Here is an 18,621-nt window from a genome sequence, read left to right on the forward strand (position 1 = left end):
AGATAGAAATTATGTTTTTGAGGAGGACACTCCCCCACAACCCTCAGGGCAAGGGTTTTAAGTTATGCCCTGGGGTCACATAAGGTTTTTATAGAAGGCGTTGTGCCAGAAACCTCAGAACACGTACATTCGATTGGAAATTCAAAGGGCTAGTGCCCTTTTTAATAGTCAAAAGTGATTGGAGGGCAAATAGCCCCCCCTAACGCCCTCCTAGCTGAGTTAATTTCCAGATAGAAATTATGTTTTTGAGGAGGACACTCCCCCACAACCTTAAGGGCAAGGGTTTTAAGTTATACCCTGGGGCTATATAAGGTTTTTAAAGAAGGCGTTGTCGTAGAAACTTCAAAAATGGCTCATTCGATTGGAAATTCAAAGGGCTAGTGCCCTTTTTAGCAGTCGAAAGTAATTGGAAGGCAACTAACGCCCACCTTTTCCCCGAACACATCCAATGAAAATTTTGAGATTGACATTTTATTAAACGTAGTTTTAAGTTCTAGAAATTAGGTCTTCGAGGATGACAACTCCTCCACAGCCCTGAGGGCAAGGGTTGTAAGTTCTGCCCTGGAGCATATAAGGTGTTGTATAGACAACGTTGTCGTAGAAACTTCAGAAAGGGCTCATTCGATTGGAAATTTAAATGGCTAGTTCTCTTTTTAATAGTCGAATGTGATTCTAAGATAACTGACACCCCTTCCACGCCCACCATTCCCCAAACACATCCAATCAAAATTTTGTTCAACGTAGTTGAAAGTTCTAGAAATTATACGTTTGAGCAGGACAATCCCCCCACAATCTTAAGGGGTAAGGGCTATAAGTTATGCCCTGGGGGCATATATGGTTCTTATGGAAGGAATGCTCGTATAAACTTTAGAGAGGGGCTCAATTGATTAGAAATTGAAAGTTCTAGTTCACTTTTTAAGAATCAAAAGAGATTGGAGGGCACAAAGCCCCCCCCTCCAATCCCTTTTTTCCTCAAACCCATCCGATAAGAACTTTGAGATATCTTTTTTTTTAAATAGTTCAAAGACCACATAACAACAAATCAGGGGTCAAAACAGCCCCCCAGGGCCCGGGGGCAGGAGTTGTAAGTTATGCCTTTGGTGAATATATGGTTCTTATTGAAGGGATGCTCGTAAAAAATTCAGAGATGGCTCTTATGATTGGAAATTGAAAGTTCTAGTTTAGTTTTTAAGAGTCAAAAGAGATTGGAGGGTAACTAGCCCCCCACGCCCCTTTTTCCCCAAATGCATTCAATAAAAATTTTGAGATAGCCATTAAGTTAAAAATTGCTCAAAAGTCAGATAACAAAAACTCAGATGTCGTCAAAACCCCCCAATGCCTGGGGGCAGGCGTTGTAAGTTATGTCCTGGGGCATATATTGTTCGCATGAAAGGGATGCTCGTATAAACTTCAAAGAGGACTCATTTGATTGGATTCTGAAAGTTCGAGCTCACTTTTTAATAGTCAAAAGAGATCCGAGGGCAGCTAGCTCCCCCCCCCCCACGCCTTCTTTTTCAAAACCCTTTTGATGAGAAATTTGAGATATACATTTTGTTAAAAATAGTTTCAAAGGTCGGATAAGAAAAAATTTGGTGTCAATAGAACCCCCCAGGGCACAGGGGAAGGCGTTCTAAGTTATGCCCTGGGGCATATATGGTTCTTATGAAAGGGATGCTCGTATAAATTTCATAGAGGGCTCATATGATTGGAAATAGAAAGTTTTAGTTCACTTTTTAAGAGTCAAGAGAGTTAAACTAGCCCCCACGCTCTTTTTGCCCCCAACCTGTCCGCTACAAGTTTTGAGATAGCCAGTGTTTTGGAAATTGTTCAAAAATTAGATAACAAAAACGCCCCCCAGAGCCCCGGGGGTTAGGCGTTGTAAGTGTTGTCCTCGGGGTTTATATGGTTCTTATGAAAGGGATGCTTGTATAAAAGTCAGAGAGGGCTCATTTGATTGGAAATTGAAAGTTCTAGTTCAATTTTTAAGAGTCAAAAGATATCCGAGGGCAACTAGCCCCCCCCCAACACACCCTTTTTTCCCCAAGCCCATCTAATAAAATTTTTATAATAGCCATTTCATTAAAAATAGTTCAAAGGTCAGATAAGAAAATTTTCTGTGCCGGCGGAACCCGCCAGGGCCCGGAGGCAGGCGTTATGAGTAATGCTCTATGGGCATATATAGTTCTTATGGAAGGGAGGCTCGTATAAACTTCGGAGAGGGCTCCGAAGATTTGATTGGAAATTGAAAGTTCTTGTTCACTTTTCAAGAGTAAAAAGAGATCGGGGGGCAACTAGCCCCCTCCTCCACACCCTAAATGAATCAGATAAAAATTTTGAGATAAACATTTTGTTAAAAATAGTTCAAAGTTCTGATAACAAAAACTCCGGTGTCAACACAACCCCCAGGGCCCGGGGGTAGGCGTTGTAAGTTATGCCCTTGGAGCATGTATGGTTGGTATGGAAGGGATGCTCGTTTAAACTTCCTAGTTGCATCATTTGATTGGAAATTGAAAGTTGTAATTCACTTTTTGAGAGTCAAAATTGATTGGAGGGCAGCTAGCCTCCCCCCACACTCTATTTAATTTTTTCCCAGAGGCACATCATATAGAAGGGGTCGTCGTAGAAACTTCAATGGGGGATGATTCGATTGGAAATCGAGAGTTCTAGTGGCCCTTTTTAAGAGTCAATAGTGATCAAAGGGCAACTGCTCCCCAAGCCTTTTTTCCCTAAATACATCTGATAAAAAATTTGAGGTAGCCTTATTGTTAAAAATAGTTCAAAAATCATATAACAAAAACTCCTTTACTTAGGGTCATTTAGTTAAAAATAGTTAAAAGGTCGGGTAAGAAAAACTCCTGTGACGACAGCCCCCCCCCAGGGCCGGGGCCGGCGTTGTGAGTATTGCTCTGGGGGCATATATCGTTTTTATGGAAGGTGTGCTTGTATAAACTTCAGAGAGGGTTTATTTGAATGGAAATTAAAAGTTGTAGTCCATTTTCTCTGAGTGAAAAAAGATCGGAGGGCAACAAGCCCCTCACGCCCTCCTCGCCTTTGAGTGTATCGGATGGATAAACCCACACGATAAAAATTTCAGGTGACCATTTTTTTTAAAATAGCTCAACCGTCAGATATTGAAACTCCAGGGTCGGCACAGCCCCCCAGGGCCCAGGGACAGGCGTTGTAAGTTATGCTCTGGGGATATATATGTTTCTTAAAGAAGGGATACTCGTATAAACTTCAGAGAGCGCTTATTTGATTGAAAATAGAATGTTCTAGTTCACTTTCATAGGCAGCGCGCTATCGCTGCCTAAGTAAAGAACGATGTGGCCACAATTTTTTTTTTGCTTTTTCTTTCTTTGACGGGCACTTCGTATTGAAGGAGTTGTCGTAGAAACTTCGAAAAGGACTCATTCGATTGGAAATTGGGGTGGCTAGTGCCCTTTTTAATAGTCGAAAGTGATTGGAGGGCAATTAGCCCCCCCACGCCCATACTCCCCCAAACACATCCAATCAAAATTTTGAAATAGCCATTTTGTTCAGAGTAGTTGATTTACAGATAGAAAATATCTTTTTGAGGAGGACTCTCCCCCACAACCCTCGGGGCAAGGGTTTTAATTTATGCCCTGAGGGCATATAAGAACAATGTTGGCTCTATGTACCATATATTACTTTTTTACTTTAGAGCAGAGCACTTCATATGGAAGGGGTCGTCGTAGACATCAAAAGGAGCTCATTCGATTGAAAATCGAGAGTTCTAGGGCTCTTTTTGATAGTCGAAAGTGATTGGAGGGCAACTTGCCCCCCCCTCCCCCCCACGCCCATCATTCCCCCAAACACATCCAATCAAAATTTTGAAATAGCCATTTTGTTCAGCGTAGTTGATTTCCCGATAGAAAATATCTTTTTGAGGAGGATACTCCCCCACAACCCTCGGGGCAAGGGTTTTCAGTTATGCCCTGGGGCCATATAAGGTTTTTATAGAAGGCGTTATCGTAGAAACTTTAAAACAGGCTCATTCGATTGGAAATTCAAAGGGCTAGTATCCTTTTTAATAGTCGAAAGTGATTGGAGGGCAACTAGCCCCCCCTACGCCCATCATTTCCCCAAGCACATCCAATCAAAATTTAGAGATAGCCATTTTGTTCAGCGTAGTTGATTTCCAGATAGAAAAAATGTTTTTGAGGAAGATACTCCCCCACAACCCCCAGGGCAAGGGTTTTAAATTATGCCCTGGGGGCATATAAGGTTTTTATAGAAGGTGTTATCGTAGAAACTTCAAAAAAGGCTCATCCGATTGGAAATTCAAAGGGTTAATACCCTTTTTAATAGTGGAAACTTATTGGAGGGCACCTACCCCCCCCCACGCCGATACTTCCCCCAAACACATCCAATCAAAATTTTGAGATAACCATTTTGTTCAGCGTAGTTGATTTCCCGATAGAAAATATGTTTTTGAGGAGGACACTCCCCCAAAGCCCCAAGGGCAAGGGTTTTTAGTTATGCCCTGGGGGTGTATGAGGTTTTTATAGACGGCGTTGTCGTAAAAACTTCAAAAAAGGCTCATTCGATTGGAAATTCAAAGGTCTAGTGCCCTTTTTAATAGTCGAAAGGTAATGGAGGGCAACTAGCCCCCCCCCCACGCCCATACGTCCCCCCCACACCTCCCATTAAAATTTTGAGATAACCATTTTGTTCAGCGTAGTTGATTTCCAGATAGAAAATATGTTTTTGAGGAGGACACTCCCCCAAAACCCTCGGGTCAAGGGTTTTAAGTTATGCTCTGGGGGCATATAAGGTTTTTTATAGAACGCGTTGTTGTAGAAACTTCAGAAGAGGCCCATTTGATTGGAAATTTAAAGGGCTAGTGCCCTTTAAATAGTCGACAGTGATTGGAGAGCAACTAGCCCCCCCCCCCAAACCCATCTTTCCCCCAAACACATCCAATCAAAATTTTGAGGTAACCATTTTGTTCAGCGTAGCTGATTTCCAGATAGAAAATATGTTTTGAGGAGGACACTCTCCCAGAACCCTCCGGGTAAGGGGTTTAAGGTATGCCTGGGGGGCATATAAGGTTTTTATAGAAGGCGCTGTCGTAGAAACTTCCAAAAAGGCTCATTCGATTAGAAATTCAAAGGGCTAGTGCCCTTTTAAATACTCGAAAGTGATTGGAGGGCAACTAGCCCCCCCACGCCCTTCATTCCCCCAAACACATCAAATAAAAATTTTGAAATAGCCATTTTGTTCAGCGTATTTGATTTCCAGATAGAAAATATCTTTTTGAGGAGGATATTCCCCCACAACCCTCGGAGCAAGGGTTTTAAGTTATGCCCCGGGGCCATATAAAGTTTTTATAGAAGGCGTTGTCTTAGAAACTTCAAAACAGGTTCATTGAATTGGAAATTCGAAGGGCTAGTACCCCTTCTAATAGTCGAAAGTGATTGGAGGGCAACTAGCCCCCCTCCCACGCCCATCATTCCCCCAAACACATCCAATCAAAATTTTGAGATAGCCATTTTGTTCAGCGTAGTTGATAACTAGATGGAAAATATGTGTTTGAGGAGGACACTCCCCCACAACCCTCAGGGCCCGGGGTTTAAGTTATGCCCTGGGGCCATATAAGGTTTTTATAGAAGGTGTTTTCGTAGAAACTTCAAAAAAGGCTCGTTCGATTGGAAATTCAAAGGGCTAGTGCCGTTTTTAATAGTCGAAAGTGATTGGAGGGCAACTAGCCCCCCCCCACCCTTCATTCCCCCAAACACATCCAATCAAAATTTTGAAATAGCCATTTTGTTCAGCGTAGTTGATTTCCATATAGAAAATATCTTTTTGAGAGGGACACTCCCCCTACACCCTCGGGGCAAGGGTTTTAAGTTATGCCCTGGGGCCATATAAGGTTTTTATAGAAGGCGTTGTCTTAGAAACTTCAAACCAGGCTCATTCAATTGGAAATTCGACGGGCTAGTACCCTTTTTAATAGTCGAAAGTGATTGGAGGGCAACTAGCCCCCCCACGCCCATCATTCCCCCAAACACATCCAATCAAAATTTTGAGATAGCCATTTTGTTCAGCATAGTTGATAACCAGATAGAAAATATGTTTTTGAGGAGGATACTCCACCACAATCCTCAGGGCAAGGGTGTTAAGTTATGTCCTGAGGGCATATAAGGTTTTTATAGAAGGTGTTGTCGTAGAAACTTCAAAAAAGTCTCATTCGATAGGAAATTCGAAGGGCTAGCACCCTTTTTAATAGTCGAAAGTAATAGGAGGGCAACTAGCCCCCCCCATTGCCCACCATTCCCCCAAACACATCCAATCAAAATTTTGAGATAACCATTTTGTTCAGCGTAGTTGAAATTCAAAGGGCTAGTGCCCTTTTTAATAGTCGAAAGTGATTGGAGGGCAACTAGCCCCCCCCCTAACGCCCATCATTCCCCCAAACACATCCAATCAAAATTTTGAGATAGCCATTTTGTTCAGCATAGTTAATTTCCAGATAGAAAATATGTTTTTGAGGAGGACACTCCCCCACAACCATAAGGTCAAGGGTTTTAAGTTATACCCAGGGGGCATATAAGGTTTTTAAAGAAGTCGTTGTCGCAGAAACTTCAAAAATGGCTCATTCGATTTGAAATTCAAAGGGCTAGTGCCCTTTTTAGCAGTCGGAAGTAATTGGAAGGCAACTAACGCCCACCTTTTCCCCAAACACATCCAATGAAAATTTTGAGATTGACATTTTATTAAACGTAGTTTTAAGTTCTAGAAATTAGGTCTTCGAGGATGACAACTCCCCCACAGCCCTGAGGGCAAGGGTTGTAAGTTCTGCCCTGGAGCATATAAGGTGTTGTATAGACAACGTTGTCGTAGAAACTTCAGAAAGGGCTCATTCGATTGGAAATTTAAATGGCTAGTTCTCTTTTTAATAGTCGAATGACTGACACCCCTTCCACGCCCACCATTCCCCGAACACATCCAATCAAAATTTTGTCCAACGTAGTTGAAAGTTCTCGAAATTATACGTTTGAGCAGGACAATTCCCCCACAATCTTAAGGGGTAAGGGTTATAAGTTATGCCCTGGGGGCATATATGGTTCTTATGGAAGGAATGCTCGTATAAACTTCAGAGAGGGCTCAATTGATTAGAAATTGGAAGTTCTAGTTCACTTTTTAAGAATCAAAAGAGATTGGAGGGCACCTAGCCCCCTCCCCCTCCACGCCCTTTTTTCCTCAAACCCATCCGATAAGAACTTTGAGATATCTTTTTTTAAATATTTCAAAGACCATATAACGAAAACTCAGGGGTCAACCCAGCCCCCAAGGGCCCGAGGGCAGGAGTTGTAAGTTGTAATACACTCTGTTAAGATACAGCTGATTTATAAATAAATACTTCTTCATTTAAGAAACTTGGGTTTTATTTAGATTAATAAGAATACACACGGTTAAGATACATCTGGTTTATTTAAAGAAATAATTGATCATTAAAGAAACTTGACTTTTATTTTGGACTTAAAATGGCTATCTCAAAATTTTGATTGGATGTGTTTGGGAAAATGGTGGGCTTGAGAGGGGCTTTAGTCGCTCTCCAATCACTTTCAACTATTAAAAATGGCACTAGCCCTTTCAATTTCCAACCAAATGAGCCCTTTTGAAGTTTCTAGGACAACGCTTTCAATAAAAACCTTATATGCCCCCAGGGCATAATTTACAACCCTTGCCCTGAAGGCTGGGGTGTCATCCTCAAAGACCTAATTTGCAGAACAATCTACTACGTTGAACACAATGGCTATCTGAAAATTTTCATTGGATGTGTTTGGGGGAATGGTGCACGTCAGAGGGTGGTTAGTTACCCTCCAATCACTTTCGACTATTAAAAAGGACAATAGCCCTCTCAATTCCCAATTGAATGAGCCCCTTTTGAAGTTTTCACGACAAGTTTTTCTATAAGATCCTTATATGCCCCCAGGGCATAACTTACAACCTTTGCCATGGGGACTTTGGGGGGTTTGTCATCCTTAAATACATAATTTCCAGAACTTTCAACTACGTTGAACAAAATGGCTACGTTGAAATTTTTATTATTGTCAATGGAACTCGAAGATTTGCAGCTTTTTCGGGGTTGAAGCACTATATGTAAAGGGTAATGTGCCTACAGATAAAGTTTTAATTCGAAACTGTGACCCTAGGAATCCACTTTTCAATTTAGAAGAATTTAAGTGTCCTAAATTTGAAGGGGCTTATCACCGTCCTGAAGAGGAGGTTAGGTTCTCCTAACCTCCAAAAGCAACCCAATGTACATCTTGGAATCGATATCAGCCGAAGCTCTTACTGATGATATGAAAGTCGACCCTTTAAAGTCATCTGTTCTTACTATTAATTTCCTTAAAACTCCTCCTTCTTTCTCCTGTCCAATCCCCCCTGAAATGTCTGTCACCACTATTAAAATACTGAGCGTTACCATCTCAAGCGACTCAAAATGGGATTTTCATATTAATGACATCTTAAAACGTTCAAATGCCGCATTTTCCCTCCTTAAACTCCTTAAAAAATGAAATACCCTAAATCGCACTGTTTGAGGATATTCCTGTCACTTGTACGCCCAACCCTTAAGTACGCCTGTCATGTTTGGCGTCCTGGCATTTCAATTGAATTGTCGGACAGAATAGAGGCAGTCCAAAAAAGGTGCCTATGAATTATCTTCAATGAGGGTAAAGTACCTTATATTTCCCTTCTTAGATGACCTAATCTTGTCACCCTTAAGGAAAGGAGAGCAAAAATTGCCTTGCGTTTTGCTAACAATGCCCTTCATAACCGTCGAACAACACCCCTTTTCCCTGGTCAATATTCACCCCTTCGACCCCGCCTCCGCGTTCTGTGTCAACAAAAATCCCCCTTCTCGCCCCAATAAGAGTTTGCACGGTAAGATGTAGAAGATATTTTATCCCTTACATAGTTGACATTTTCAACCACTGAATCTCCGCTGCCTCCCCCCCCTCACTTACTCTTTACCTCATAGTTATTAATTTTAATGCCCATTTTGCAAATTTGGAGGTTTTATATTTATGTTTTTTAGTCACCAACGATATTATTTTTTTTTTTTAATTTATCCCCTTGTTAATTTTACGATATTTTTTTTTTTTGGGGGGGGGGGCATTTCTGCTGACTTGACATTGGCCTTCTTAATTTTATGAGTTTACTTTGTACTTTGTTTTTAACGTTTTTACGTATTTGACATTGACCCTTTTATAATTTTCTGTTGTTGTTTGTTTGTTTTTGTTGTTCTTTTTTCGCTGTATTTGACGCTAAAGTACGAATTCGGCCCTTTTGGGCTTGTGATAGCCGTTTTTCAGCAATAAATCTTACCTTATCTTAAGAAATTGATGTTATCATTGGATGGTGAACTATAATTTGTTTGATTATGATAAAAGCTTATGGAATCTACATTACGCCGTATAAACAGACTGGGATTCTACGATAAAGTGATTACACCATATAATAAAAGTGGTCAAGAACTGAAAAATGTTCAGGAAGAAGTCAGTGAAATTTGCAGCTTTTTCGGGGTCGCAGTTTAGCAGTTAAGTAGGATTTATGAAAATACTTAAATATCTATTGACTAATAAAAAACCTTTAAAGCAACAAGGAATGATAAGGTGAGCAGGATAAGCTTTGGATTGCGATGTTCTTAATTATGTGAGATTTATTAAATTTTTTTTTGTGAATAAACTCGTTGAACATTGAACAATAACAAGTTTACAGGGTGAGTAAATGAACAGATACAAATATAAAAGGACAACTGCAATTAAATAATTTAATTATCTCTAATACTGAAGGAGTTCAGTAACATATTTAAACTAAATTCAACTTGCAGGGACAATGAAAACGGCCTGTAAAGTCAAGTGAATTAACTACACCAGAATTAGATTTTATAAATCTTAATTTCTTTCATCCTACAATCGTCATCACTATCATAATTAAAGCATTGGGCTAGTATGGAATGAATATTTCCAAGAAAGAAGAAAACTTATGACTCAAAGTATCTGAGAAAATGTGTCGATTGATCATAGAATAAAGGGGTACTAAGTTTAAGCAGTGGACTTCTTAGATATGACCAGGAAAGTAGTATTTCTAGCTCATTTTGGTTGTAATTTAAGTTTCTGGGTGCCGGCTTGAAATGTTATAGAGCAGGAAGTCGATGCTGCCGCATAGAGCAGTCAGAGTTCGAGCAGCTAAAAATAAAGAAACCCTGCACCTCACATGGTCTTCGAAAGCTTTACTGCAAATCTGATAATAACCTAAAAGAAAAATGCTGCTTTGCATTGGATATTTCACTAAAGGATAACTTGTCATCTTTTTTTCCTGTCTTACCCATCTCTACTCTACCCTCTGTACTCTAGTAAGTTTAATGTTGCCAGTAGTAGCGTAAGATCTTTAGGTGAAAACTATTATTAGTAGCACAGCTCCTGGTACTCTAATTTGCCTATAAGGTGTTTAGCTTCATTACCTGCTATTATTTTTGCATGTCGGGGCTCCTTATTATCGTGATTGAGAAGGTGCTGAGAATTTTTTTTTTTACACGAAGAACCATTATTTTCGTTCGGGCATGGGGGCCTTTTACCTATCATTCTCACATATCCTTTTCTCTCACTTAAGCGATCTTTAAATGAATTAATTGGGATAATCTAACTAACCTGTTGTCGTTTGCCCTACGTGAGTGTTGAAGTTGCGTATAACACGTGACATCTTCCCATTTCGAATGTTGCACTTCTTCCTGTATCTACTCCATGAAGTGCTCAGACTGTTTTTTGTCTCCTGAACGTTATGATTCCGTAAATGAAAGGGGCTTTCCCCTCCTCAACACCTCGCTCTTTACGCTAAAGTTTTTATTGTTTTAAAAAATAAAGTTGTGAGACAGAGTCAAACTTTAGCGTAAAGAGCGAGGCGTTGAGGAAGGGAAAGCCCCTTTCAGATACGGAGTAATTTCTGTTCGTTTTAAGTTTTAATGTCGCTCCTTGCTTTCAGTTAAAAAAACTTGTTTTTTTTTAGTTAATTTCTGAACATTTCTGAATTAATACAGCTTTGATTTTGGCTCACCGTACATGAAATTAAAACGGAATCTACATTTTAATTTTCCGTTTTTTGGCTAAATGGTTTTCTCGAAATTTTGTTCTGACGTAACTTACGAATTAACTTACGTAACGAATTTCTATATTCGTATGTTTTTATTACGTATATTAGGGAGTGGGCTCCCTATTCAATACCTCACTCTTGTCCGAATCACAAACCCCTGAATCACAAAGGCCGGTTAATTAGAATAGATGGCTCTTTTGAAAGTACAAAAAAAAACTGTAGCGTAAAGAGCGAGGTATTGACTAGAGGGCGAACCTTTCAGTTGAAAAAAACCTGTTTTTTTATTTAATTTCTGATCGTTTTTTAAATAATGCTGGGAAATCTGGCGCCTCCTTCATAGAAATGTCCCTTCCCCTAAGGAAATATCCTCCATGGAAAGATCCTCCCACGTAACCCCTACTCTAACCCCGACCCCTCACTAGAAAAAAAAATCCTCCTGAAAACGCCTGTATAAATGTCGATAACCAACACTATATGTAAACAATGGGCAAAGTTTATAACTTGCAGCCCGTCCCCCGGGAACAGTGGGGAATTAAGTCATCCTCAAAGACATATTTATTAGATTTTCGACTATGCTGAACAAAATGGCTATCTCAAAATTTTGATTGGGTGACTTCGGAAAAAAATGAGCGTGGGAGTGGGACAAGTTACTCTCCAATTTTTTTGTCACTTGAAAAAGGCACTAGAACTTATAATTTCCGTTCGAATAAGCCCTCTAACGATATTCTAGGACCACTGGGTCATTACGATTACCCCTGGGAAAAAACACCAACAAACAAACAAATAAACACGCATCCGTGATCTTTCTTCTGGCAAAAAATGGAATATTCCACATTTTTGTAGATAGGAGCTTGAAACCTCTACAGTAGGGTTCTCTGATACGCTGAATATGATGGCGTGATTTTCATTAAGGTTCTATAACTTTTGATGGGTAAGATTAATCTTGATGAAACTTATATATTTGAAATCACATTTAAAATCTGATTCTTTTGATGCATCTATTGGTATCAAAATTCCGTCTTCTAGACTTTCGGTTACCATTGAGCCGGGTCGCTTCTTACCTACAGTTCGTTACCACGAACTGTTTGATCGTTTTGGGTGTAACCTAAATCTACTGTGATCTTGAACTCCCTATTTAAAATTTTGCTAGAACTAACTTGCTAGTCTGAAAAAAGGTTACCCCTTGCCCTTGGCATTCCAAGCATTTGCTTTTATGTTTTGGAGCTTTTATAGTTTGTTACTTCATGTACGCTGCAAAATACTATGTTTTCTAAGAAACTACTTTTTAGTAGCTTTACATGAATTGTTGAAATGTTTGATAATAAAATTAAAAATAACTGGGAGTATCAATGAACGGTGAAATATCGCTAAATTGTCTATATTGGGTAGAAATATTATAAAAAGAAAGGAGGAAGTAAATGACTAAATTCAGTTATTATTTCAATCAAATAACCAAATTCAGAGATTTTTATTCAAAACTGGAAAGAAATCAAAAGTCTGATAGATTCCGTTTTACTCTGATGAGCTCATAATGGAAACTGGTTTATTTATTTGCAAAGCTAAGTGAAAAAAGAAACAACATCAAGAGGATAACAACTCAAGCTAGAACTTTTGACGATTTTTTCTTACTTCCTTGTTTTAGGTTTATTTTTCTGCCCGATTGTAAGCATGCAATTTAGGTTGATGGCACGGATTACTGGATGAACAAAGCAAGCAAGGAGGAGATTGGGCTTAGTGCTTGTCCAAGATGCAAAACACCGATCACTTCGATCAGTGGGAGATACGGTATTGTCACAAGACAAGTATACAGAGACGTGGAGAAGGTGAAGAAGCTCTACTATGCGGAAAGGAATTTTGTTAATGATGTTAACGACATTAATTGGCGTATAAGCGGACTCAAAGTTGGAAAGGGTGAGTTTTCCGTAGGGTTTCAAATTACTATTCTAGTGAAAATCCGCATGGCGTAAACTATGGCAGCTGGGATTTTAAAAAGAGAAAATATTGACAGAAATGTTTCTCGCTATGGTTCCATTGTTTGGCAACCACCTAGCTATTTTTATTTCTCAAATAGGTGCTTCTGTTCAAAGCCGTTTTTTGCATTGTTTAACTGATAAATGGGATTTTTTAATGAGAGATTTAGCTAAAGAATTTGTAGATTAAAGGTTTGGAACTTTTTGGAATAGTTTTCAGGGATATTTTCCGAGACTTAATTCCATTATTGCTTCTTAAAATCGTAGTATTTTGTTTAGGGACTTTCTTTACAGTTTTTATGATGATGTTTTTGCATTAAAATAATTTTTATTAAGACATAATTCAAGTGAAAGCAGGCGAGTTTACTAATAATTTTTTTCTGGAATATGACAAAATGCCAAGTAATGATTTCGAGATATAGTGAATGTTTACTTTAATGTTCCAGTACCTATTTGAGGTTTCAGGTCTTTTTCTAAGAAATATGTTTATTTTTAAGATTTGACTTGCTCACTCGCTAACCTCAAACAAGTCAATGTCTGAACATTTCCCATGAAAACACATAAATAGAAAGTTAATTCGTCCATTAGTGGTTACTTTAATTTAAAAAGAAAAAGAAAACTATTTTCACAAAATTTGTCATAATTAGGTTTTACCAATTAATAACAGATATTAGATAAATCATCAACAGACTTTTTTTTGGATGCCATCAATCGCATGGGATAAGTTATCTGGCTCCAGTGTCGCCCAAACACCTCGAAAGAATAGATACGCTTTGTGTTACAACTATTTCAGACACAGCAAAAACGGCTTTCAGCTTATATTATGCATTAGGGGATTTTTAAATATACTTTTCCTTATGTGGCAACTGTGAGCTGAGTTTGAATTCATTATTTTTTTTTACAAAATTTTCCCCCTCCCCTTTTATGAAATGTAGTCCCTCTCCAAAAGAAAACACCGAGTTCATTATTTTACAGATGTGTCTGTTGAATTGTCAAGTTTACAATTATTATAATTTTAAATTTATAGGTTGTGAAGGGTTATCCCAATTAGTAGACGAACTGAAAAGGCGAATTAATGGAGCAATTGCCAAGCCTAATAGAATGAGAAAACAGAAAGCCCCTGTTATTGTCACCATGGACAAAGACCAACTTGAACTGACAAAGGTATTGCATGGGCGCATCTTGGATTTTTGTTCAGGGTGGGGGGGGGTTAAAATAAGAAAAGTCAATAAGTGTATCAATTTTTTATATGCACTTTTCTTACGTTTATACGAGCCAGACAAAAATTTGGGGGGGGGGGGGAGGTTCAACCCCTTTTACCCCCCCCCCCCCCCCTCCTTTACAAAGAACGTAATATGAATTTTACGCTTTCAAATTGTTTTATTTTATTATTATTTTTTGGAGAGAGAGAAATTTATTAAACAAAAAAGGTTCTAATAGAAAGTTTTGTCGTAGAAGCTTCAAAAAGGGCTCATTCGATTGGAAATTGAGAGAACTAGTGCCTTTTTTATAAGTCGAAAGTGATCAGAGGGCAAATGCCCCCCCACCCACGCCCATCATTTCCCCAAAAACTTCCAAGCAAAATTTGAGATAGCCATTTTGTTCAACGTATTTGAACGGTCTGGAAATTATGTCTTTGAGGATAACAAATCCCACCAGCCCGTGTTCATATAAACTTCGGAGGGGGCTCATTTGATTGGTAGTCAGACGCTCTAGTGCTCAATGCTTTCATACGGACAATGCACAAGTGCTGGCCGAACAAACGGTTCTTGTTCATAATTCACATCCTTAAATGTTGGCACTATATTTAATTCCCTGAAATCAGAAGGTGGTTGAGCATGTAACAATTTTTCAGCATAAGCCATTCGACGCAGTTTTCTTCTAGTATTGTCATCATTCTCGCCAACAAAATTTTTTCGGGTGTCATCAAGTCTTAATTGAAGAACAGTTAAATCAGCATAAATATCCTGCGGAACCTCATACCTGTTTACAGACAAAAGTTATTCCATTTTTACTATTGCCTCAAAGTACTTCTCTGGTACTGAGTCACAAGCTGAAGTTGAAGACTTATCCATGAATGTCTGAAAGAAAGAAACTAGATTCTTGTTAAGCTGTACAACTTTTTCATTTGAAATCTTCTTCCCTGTACTAAAGACAGCAATCTGTGAAGGTAGCTTTGCGAGGAAACCTGATCTTTTTACCATTACTAGTAGGTCCAAAAACAACGATTGATACAGCTCTGGTACATCCGATTTGCACAATTTCGCCAGCAGACTTATTATTAAATAATACCAATCAAAATTCATCTCTCTTGTTAACACCATTTCAAATTGATTTTTTTCACTGTTTAACGATTTTATTATATTCGATGGTTCAAAATTTTGCAGCATATTCTCAAGCTCTCTGTAGCCAAACTGTATGTTAGGATTGGTGCTGTATTTTTCCTTTTCAGACGAAAACTGACTTTTTTCTGCCTTATGAGACTCAAACCTGTATCATCATTTACATTGTTGATTCTTCGGTCAGTGCGGGAAGATGAATTTGGATGCTGAATTCCATTTCGGCCACTTTGCCTACCCCACCGGAAACTGGGAGATGCTCTACTTCCCTCCATGTAATACTCATTCCCATGCACTTACTTCCTTGTTACCACTCGTTTCTTCTAACTGGCTTTTTTTCCACCTAAAATAAACAGCATTTCAGATTTTTTCCATTTATCGTTTTTTGTCAATTTTTTTTTTTATATTTTTACTCAAATATTTTGAATGCACTCAGCTACCTCCTTTTAGTATCATAACAAAAAAAATGGTAGAAAATTAAATAATATTATATTATATTTTATCATATTTCTTTTAAACAATAATGATTCATAAGATCAACGAATTTGAAATCAACAGACTGTTTCGCAACAAAAAGCTTAACAGAATTCGAGTCTGATAAGGTAGGTTGGACCCGCCAACTAATGGGGGAGAGGCCAGTGGATGTTTTTGATGCGATAAGGTTACCTAGAGCCTAAAAAAGTTCTTTTTCAGGCTCCAATTTTCCAGATTGTTGGTAGACGTCTTTCAGATAAATATTGATAAGGGATTTGCCCCCTTTTATTTACAGGAATATATTCAGACCAAGCAAACAATATGACTGCTGCAGAGGGAGAGGGAAATGATAGCTCAACTCTTAAAAAACAAATTTACAAACCATATTTCCATGCTTAATGATTCTTGGTTACATCCTAAGACGTTAGACATTTTATCTTTACATAATGCATCTAAAATACAAGAAAAAAGAAACAAATAATCTAGCTTTACGAAAAGCATAGAAACCACAAGAAAATAAAATTGCCAACCATACACGATTTTGTTTGAATTTTGTTTGAAGACTGGCGACAATAATAAACCTAGAAAGAGGTCTGCTGCAAGGTGACCCTTGTTCTGGAACGCTATTTGAATTATATCTCGACCCACTCTTTTGGTATGTAGAAGAAAGAATGTCCGGTGTTCAAGTTTCTGAAAATGTTTTTTTGAAAAGTGCAGCTTTCTTATATGACGGAAATTTTATCACAGGAAGTGAAAAAGATGTGAAAACTGTGTGTAAGGGGTTGCATTGGTACGAGGAAGGATTTCATGTGAAAATACACAGACAAAAGAGCAGTGTACTACCCTTGAACAAATATGCAAATTATGACGACATAGCAAGAAACTGTTGGCTCTCGTTGACAGAAAGTGTGAATATTGGAACTGGCTTTATATGGGAGAAAAAAGTAAATAAAATAGTCAGGATATTGAGTCAACCGAGAAAAAGCCTTTTCAAAACGATGTTAGAAAGAGTTCTGTATGTCAATACATATTGCCTCACGCTTTTATTTTACACTGCTCCTCTTTTCGCATTTGTGGTCAAAGAGGAGCTATCAACTGCAATTATAAGGCAGTGGTTTCTTCCTATATTGATCGAGGATGCAGAAGAGAAGGTAAAAAAATTAAGCAAAACAAATCCGACCCCTCTGCGGTGGACTGTCAGCCCTCTGAAGAAAGCAAAGGATTTGGGAGCACTGATGTGACTTGGGAAAGGAGGAACTAAAGAAGGTATCGCGGTATGTTTTTAGAAGTGAGAAAGAACCGAACTATAGAGCTAGAGAAACTGAGCCGTTCATTGATTTTCAGTTATTTTTGAAAAATCTAAGTGAATTGCCGTTTAATTATGAACAGAAAGAGTTTATGTACTGCATGATTCATGGAATCTTACCCTTTAGGGACAGAGTTAGTCGCATATTGAAAACCCAAACGCCTTCTTGTTCAAAGTGTGGAGATGAAGTGCTTGACGGACTGATGCCTGAATTGATTCAATACCCCTCGAACGGTGGATTACCCCAAAGATTATCGGAAATATTAGAAAATGAAGCAATAAAAACAACGTCTGTAGATGAAAAGAAGAAAGCTCTAAAGCTGTCCTTTTGTATTAAAGATAAGCCAAGGAACTATGCGCTGTGTTTGTTAGTGCCAAGTGTTAGCATTTATGTGTGGAAAATGCATAAACATCAAAAGCAAGTCAAAATTCCTTTGGCGAATGTTTGGCTTGAAAGTTATGCGGATGACTTGAGACGGAGTCGAGTATGGAGGGAGAGAGTAGATGTGGAATGGATGAGTAAAATTGAGTTTTAACTTGTAAATTTTAAATTTTTTTGAGGAAATGAAGTTAGTATTGAGATAAAAGAACTTAAATTATATTTTAATGGTTAATGTATGAATTTTGAGAAGCCAAAAGCGTATTAAAAAGATTTAGTAGTTTTTTGATTGTGTGTTTTTAAAGAAGGATTATAATGGCGTGCCTAAAGATATTGTAAGGGCATATCATTCTACTCCTCCTAGGTTTGTTACGGGGTTGAGGGAAGATTGGGAGGATGGAGAATGATGTATAGTTGATTGAGAACAAGGTTTTAAGAAAAATATTTGTGTATTATTAATGTATTTCCACATTGAGAAGGATGCCTTACGGCAGAAGGGCACCCTGCAAAACCGGGAATGGTATTTTTTGTGGTTTTGAAATTTATAGTAGTATATCCTGTCTTCATCAATTATGTTTTAGTGCAGGTGACATTAAAGTTTGAAATTAAGTGAAAAAGATTACTATGTTACTGAGAGGAGAGGAGGTGGGATTTAAATTTATATATATAAATATATATATATATATATATATATATATATATATATATATATATATATATATATATATATATATATATATATATATATATATATTTATATATATAAATTTATATATATGTATATATATACAGTCCGCATTTAGTTGTCAAAATGGCGCATTAATATTATCTTAGGAAAGGCTAAGGAAGTCGAGAAGTGAATGTGAATAAAATTTTGAGCTAAATCAAAAGATAGTATGGGCGTCCAGGCTGTAAGAGCGTATTTGTAGGATCTAAGGAATGGCGAAGGTATTCACCTGAAAACTTTTAGGGAATTCTGGACTAAATCTAAAAACACTACATGCATCAGGTTGTCAAAACGACCACAATATG

General features: G+C 38.2%; 2 protein-coding genes across 8 annotated transcripts in view; both read left to right on the plus strand.

The window, feature by feature from the left end:
* LOC148955399 (uncharacterized) overlaps positions 1–18,216 on the plus strand; it is a 30,506-nt gene extending 12,290 nt beyond the window's left edge. The window contains exons 1-4 of one of the 7 annotated variants that reach the window (XM_089101981.1): positions 9,457–9,573; positions 12,764–13,032; positions 14,119–14,255; positions 16,124–18,216. In XM_089101981.1, the coding sequence (XP_088958107.1) occupies positions 12,822–13,032; positions 14,119–14,255; positions 16,124–16,171 (396 nt within the window). In that variant the 5' untranslated portion in view covers positions 9,457–9,573; positions 12,764–12,821 and the 3' untranslated portion in view covers positions 16,172–18,216. Of the gene's footprint in view, positions 1–9,456; positions 9,645–12,763; positions 13,033–14,118; positions 14,256–16,123 lie in introns of those variants that run through there. The other 6 variants (XM_089102022.1, XM_089102013.1, XM_089101989.1 and 3 more) reach the window with 6 other exon arrangements.
* Positions 1–18,621, plus strand: part of LOC148955395 (uncharacterized) — a 284,254-nt gene that overhangs the window by 216,538 nt on the left and 49,095 nt on the right. The gene's annotated exons all lie outside the window — the stretch shown is intronic.

The sequence above is a fragment of the Artemia sp. Qi Xiang Cuo genome, chromosome 2 (genome assembly GCF_049724085.1).
Source record: "Artemia sp. Qi Xiang Cuo chromosome 2, ASM4972408v1, whole genome shotgun sequence".
Lineage (NCBI taxonomy): Eukaryota > Metazoa > Arthropoda > Branchiopoda > Anostraca > Artemiidae > Artemia > Artemia sp. Qi Xiang Cuo.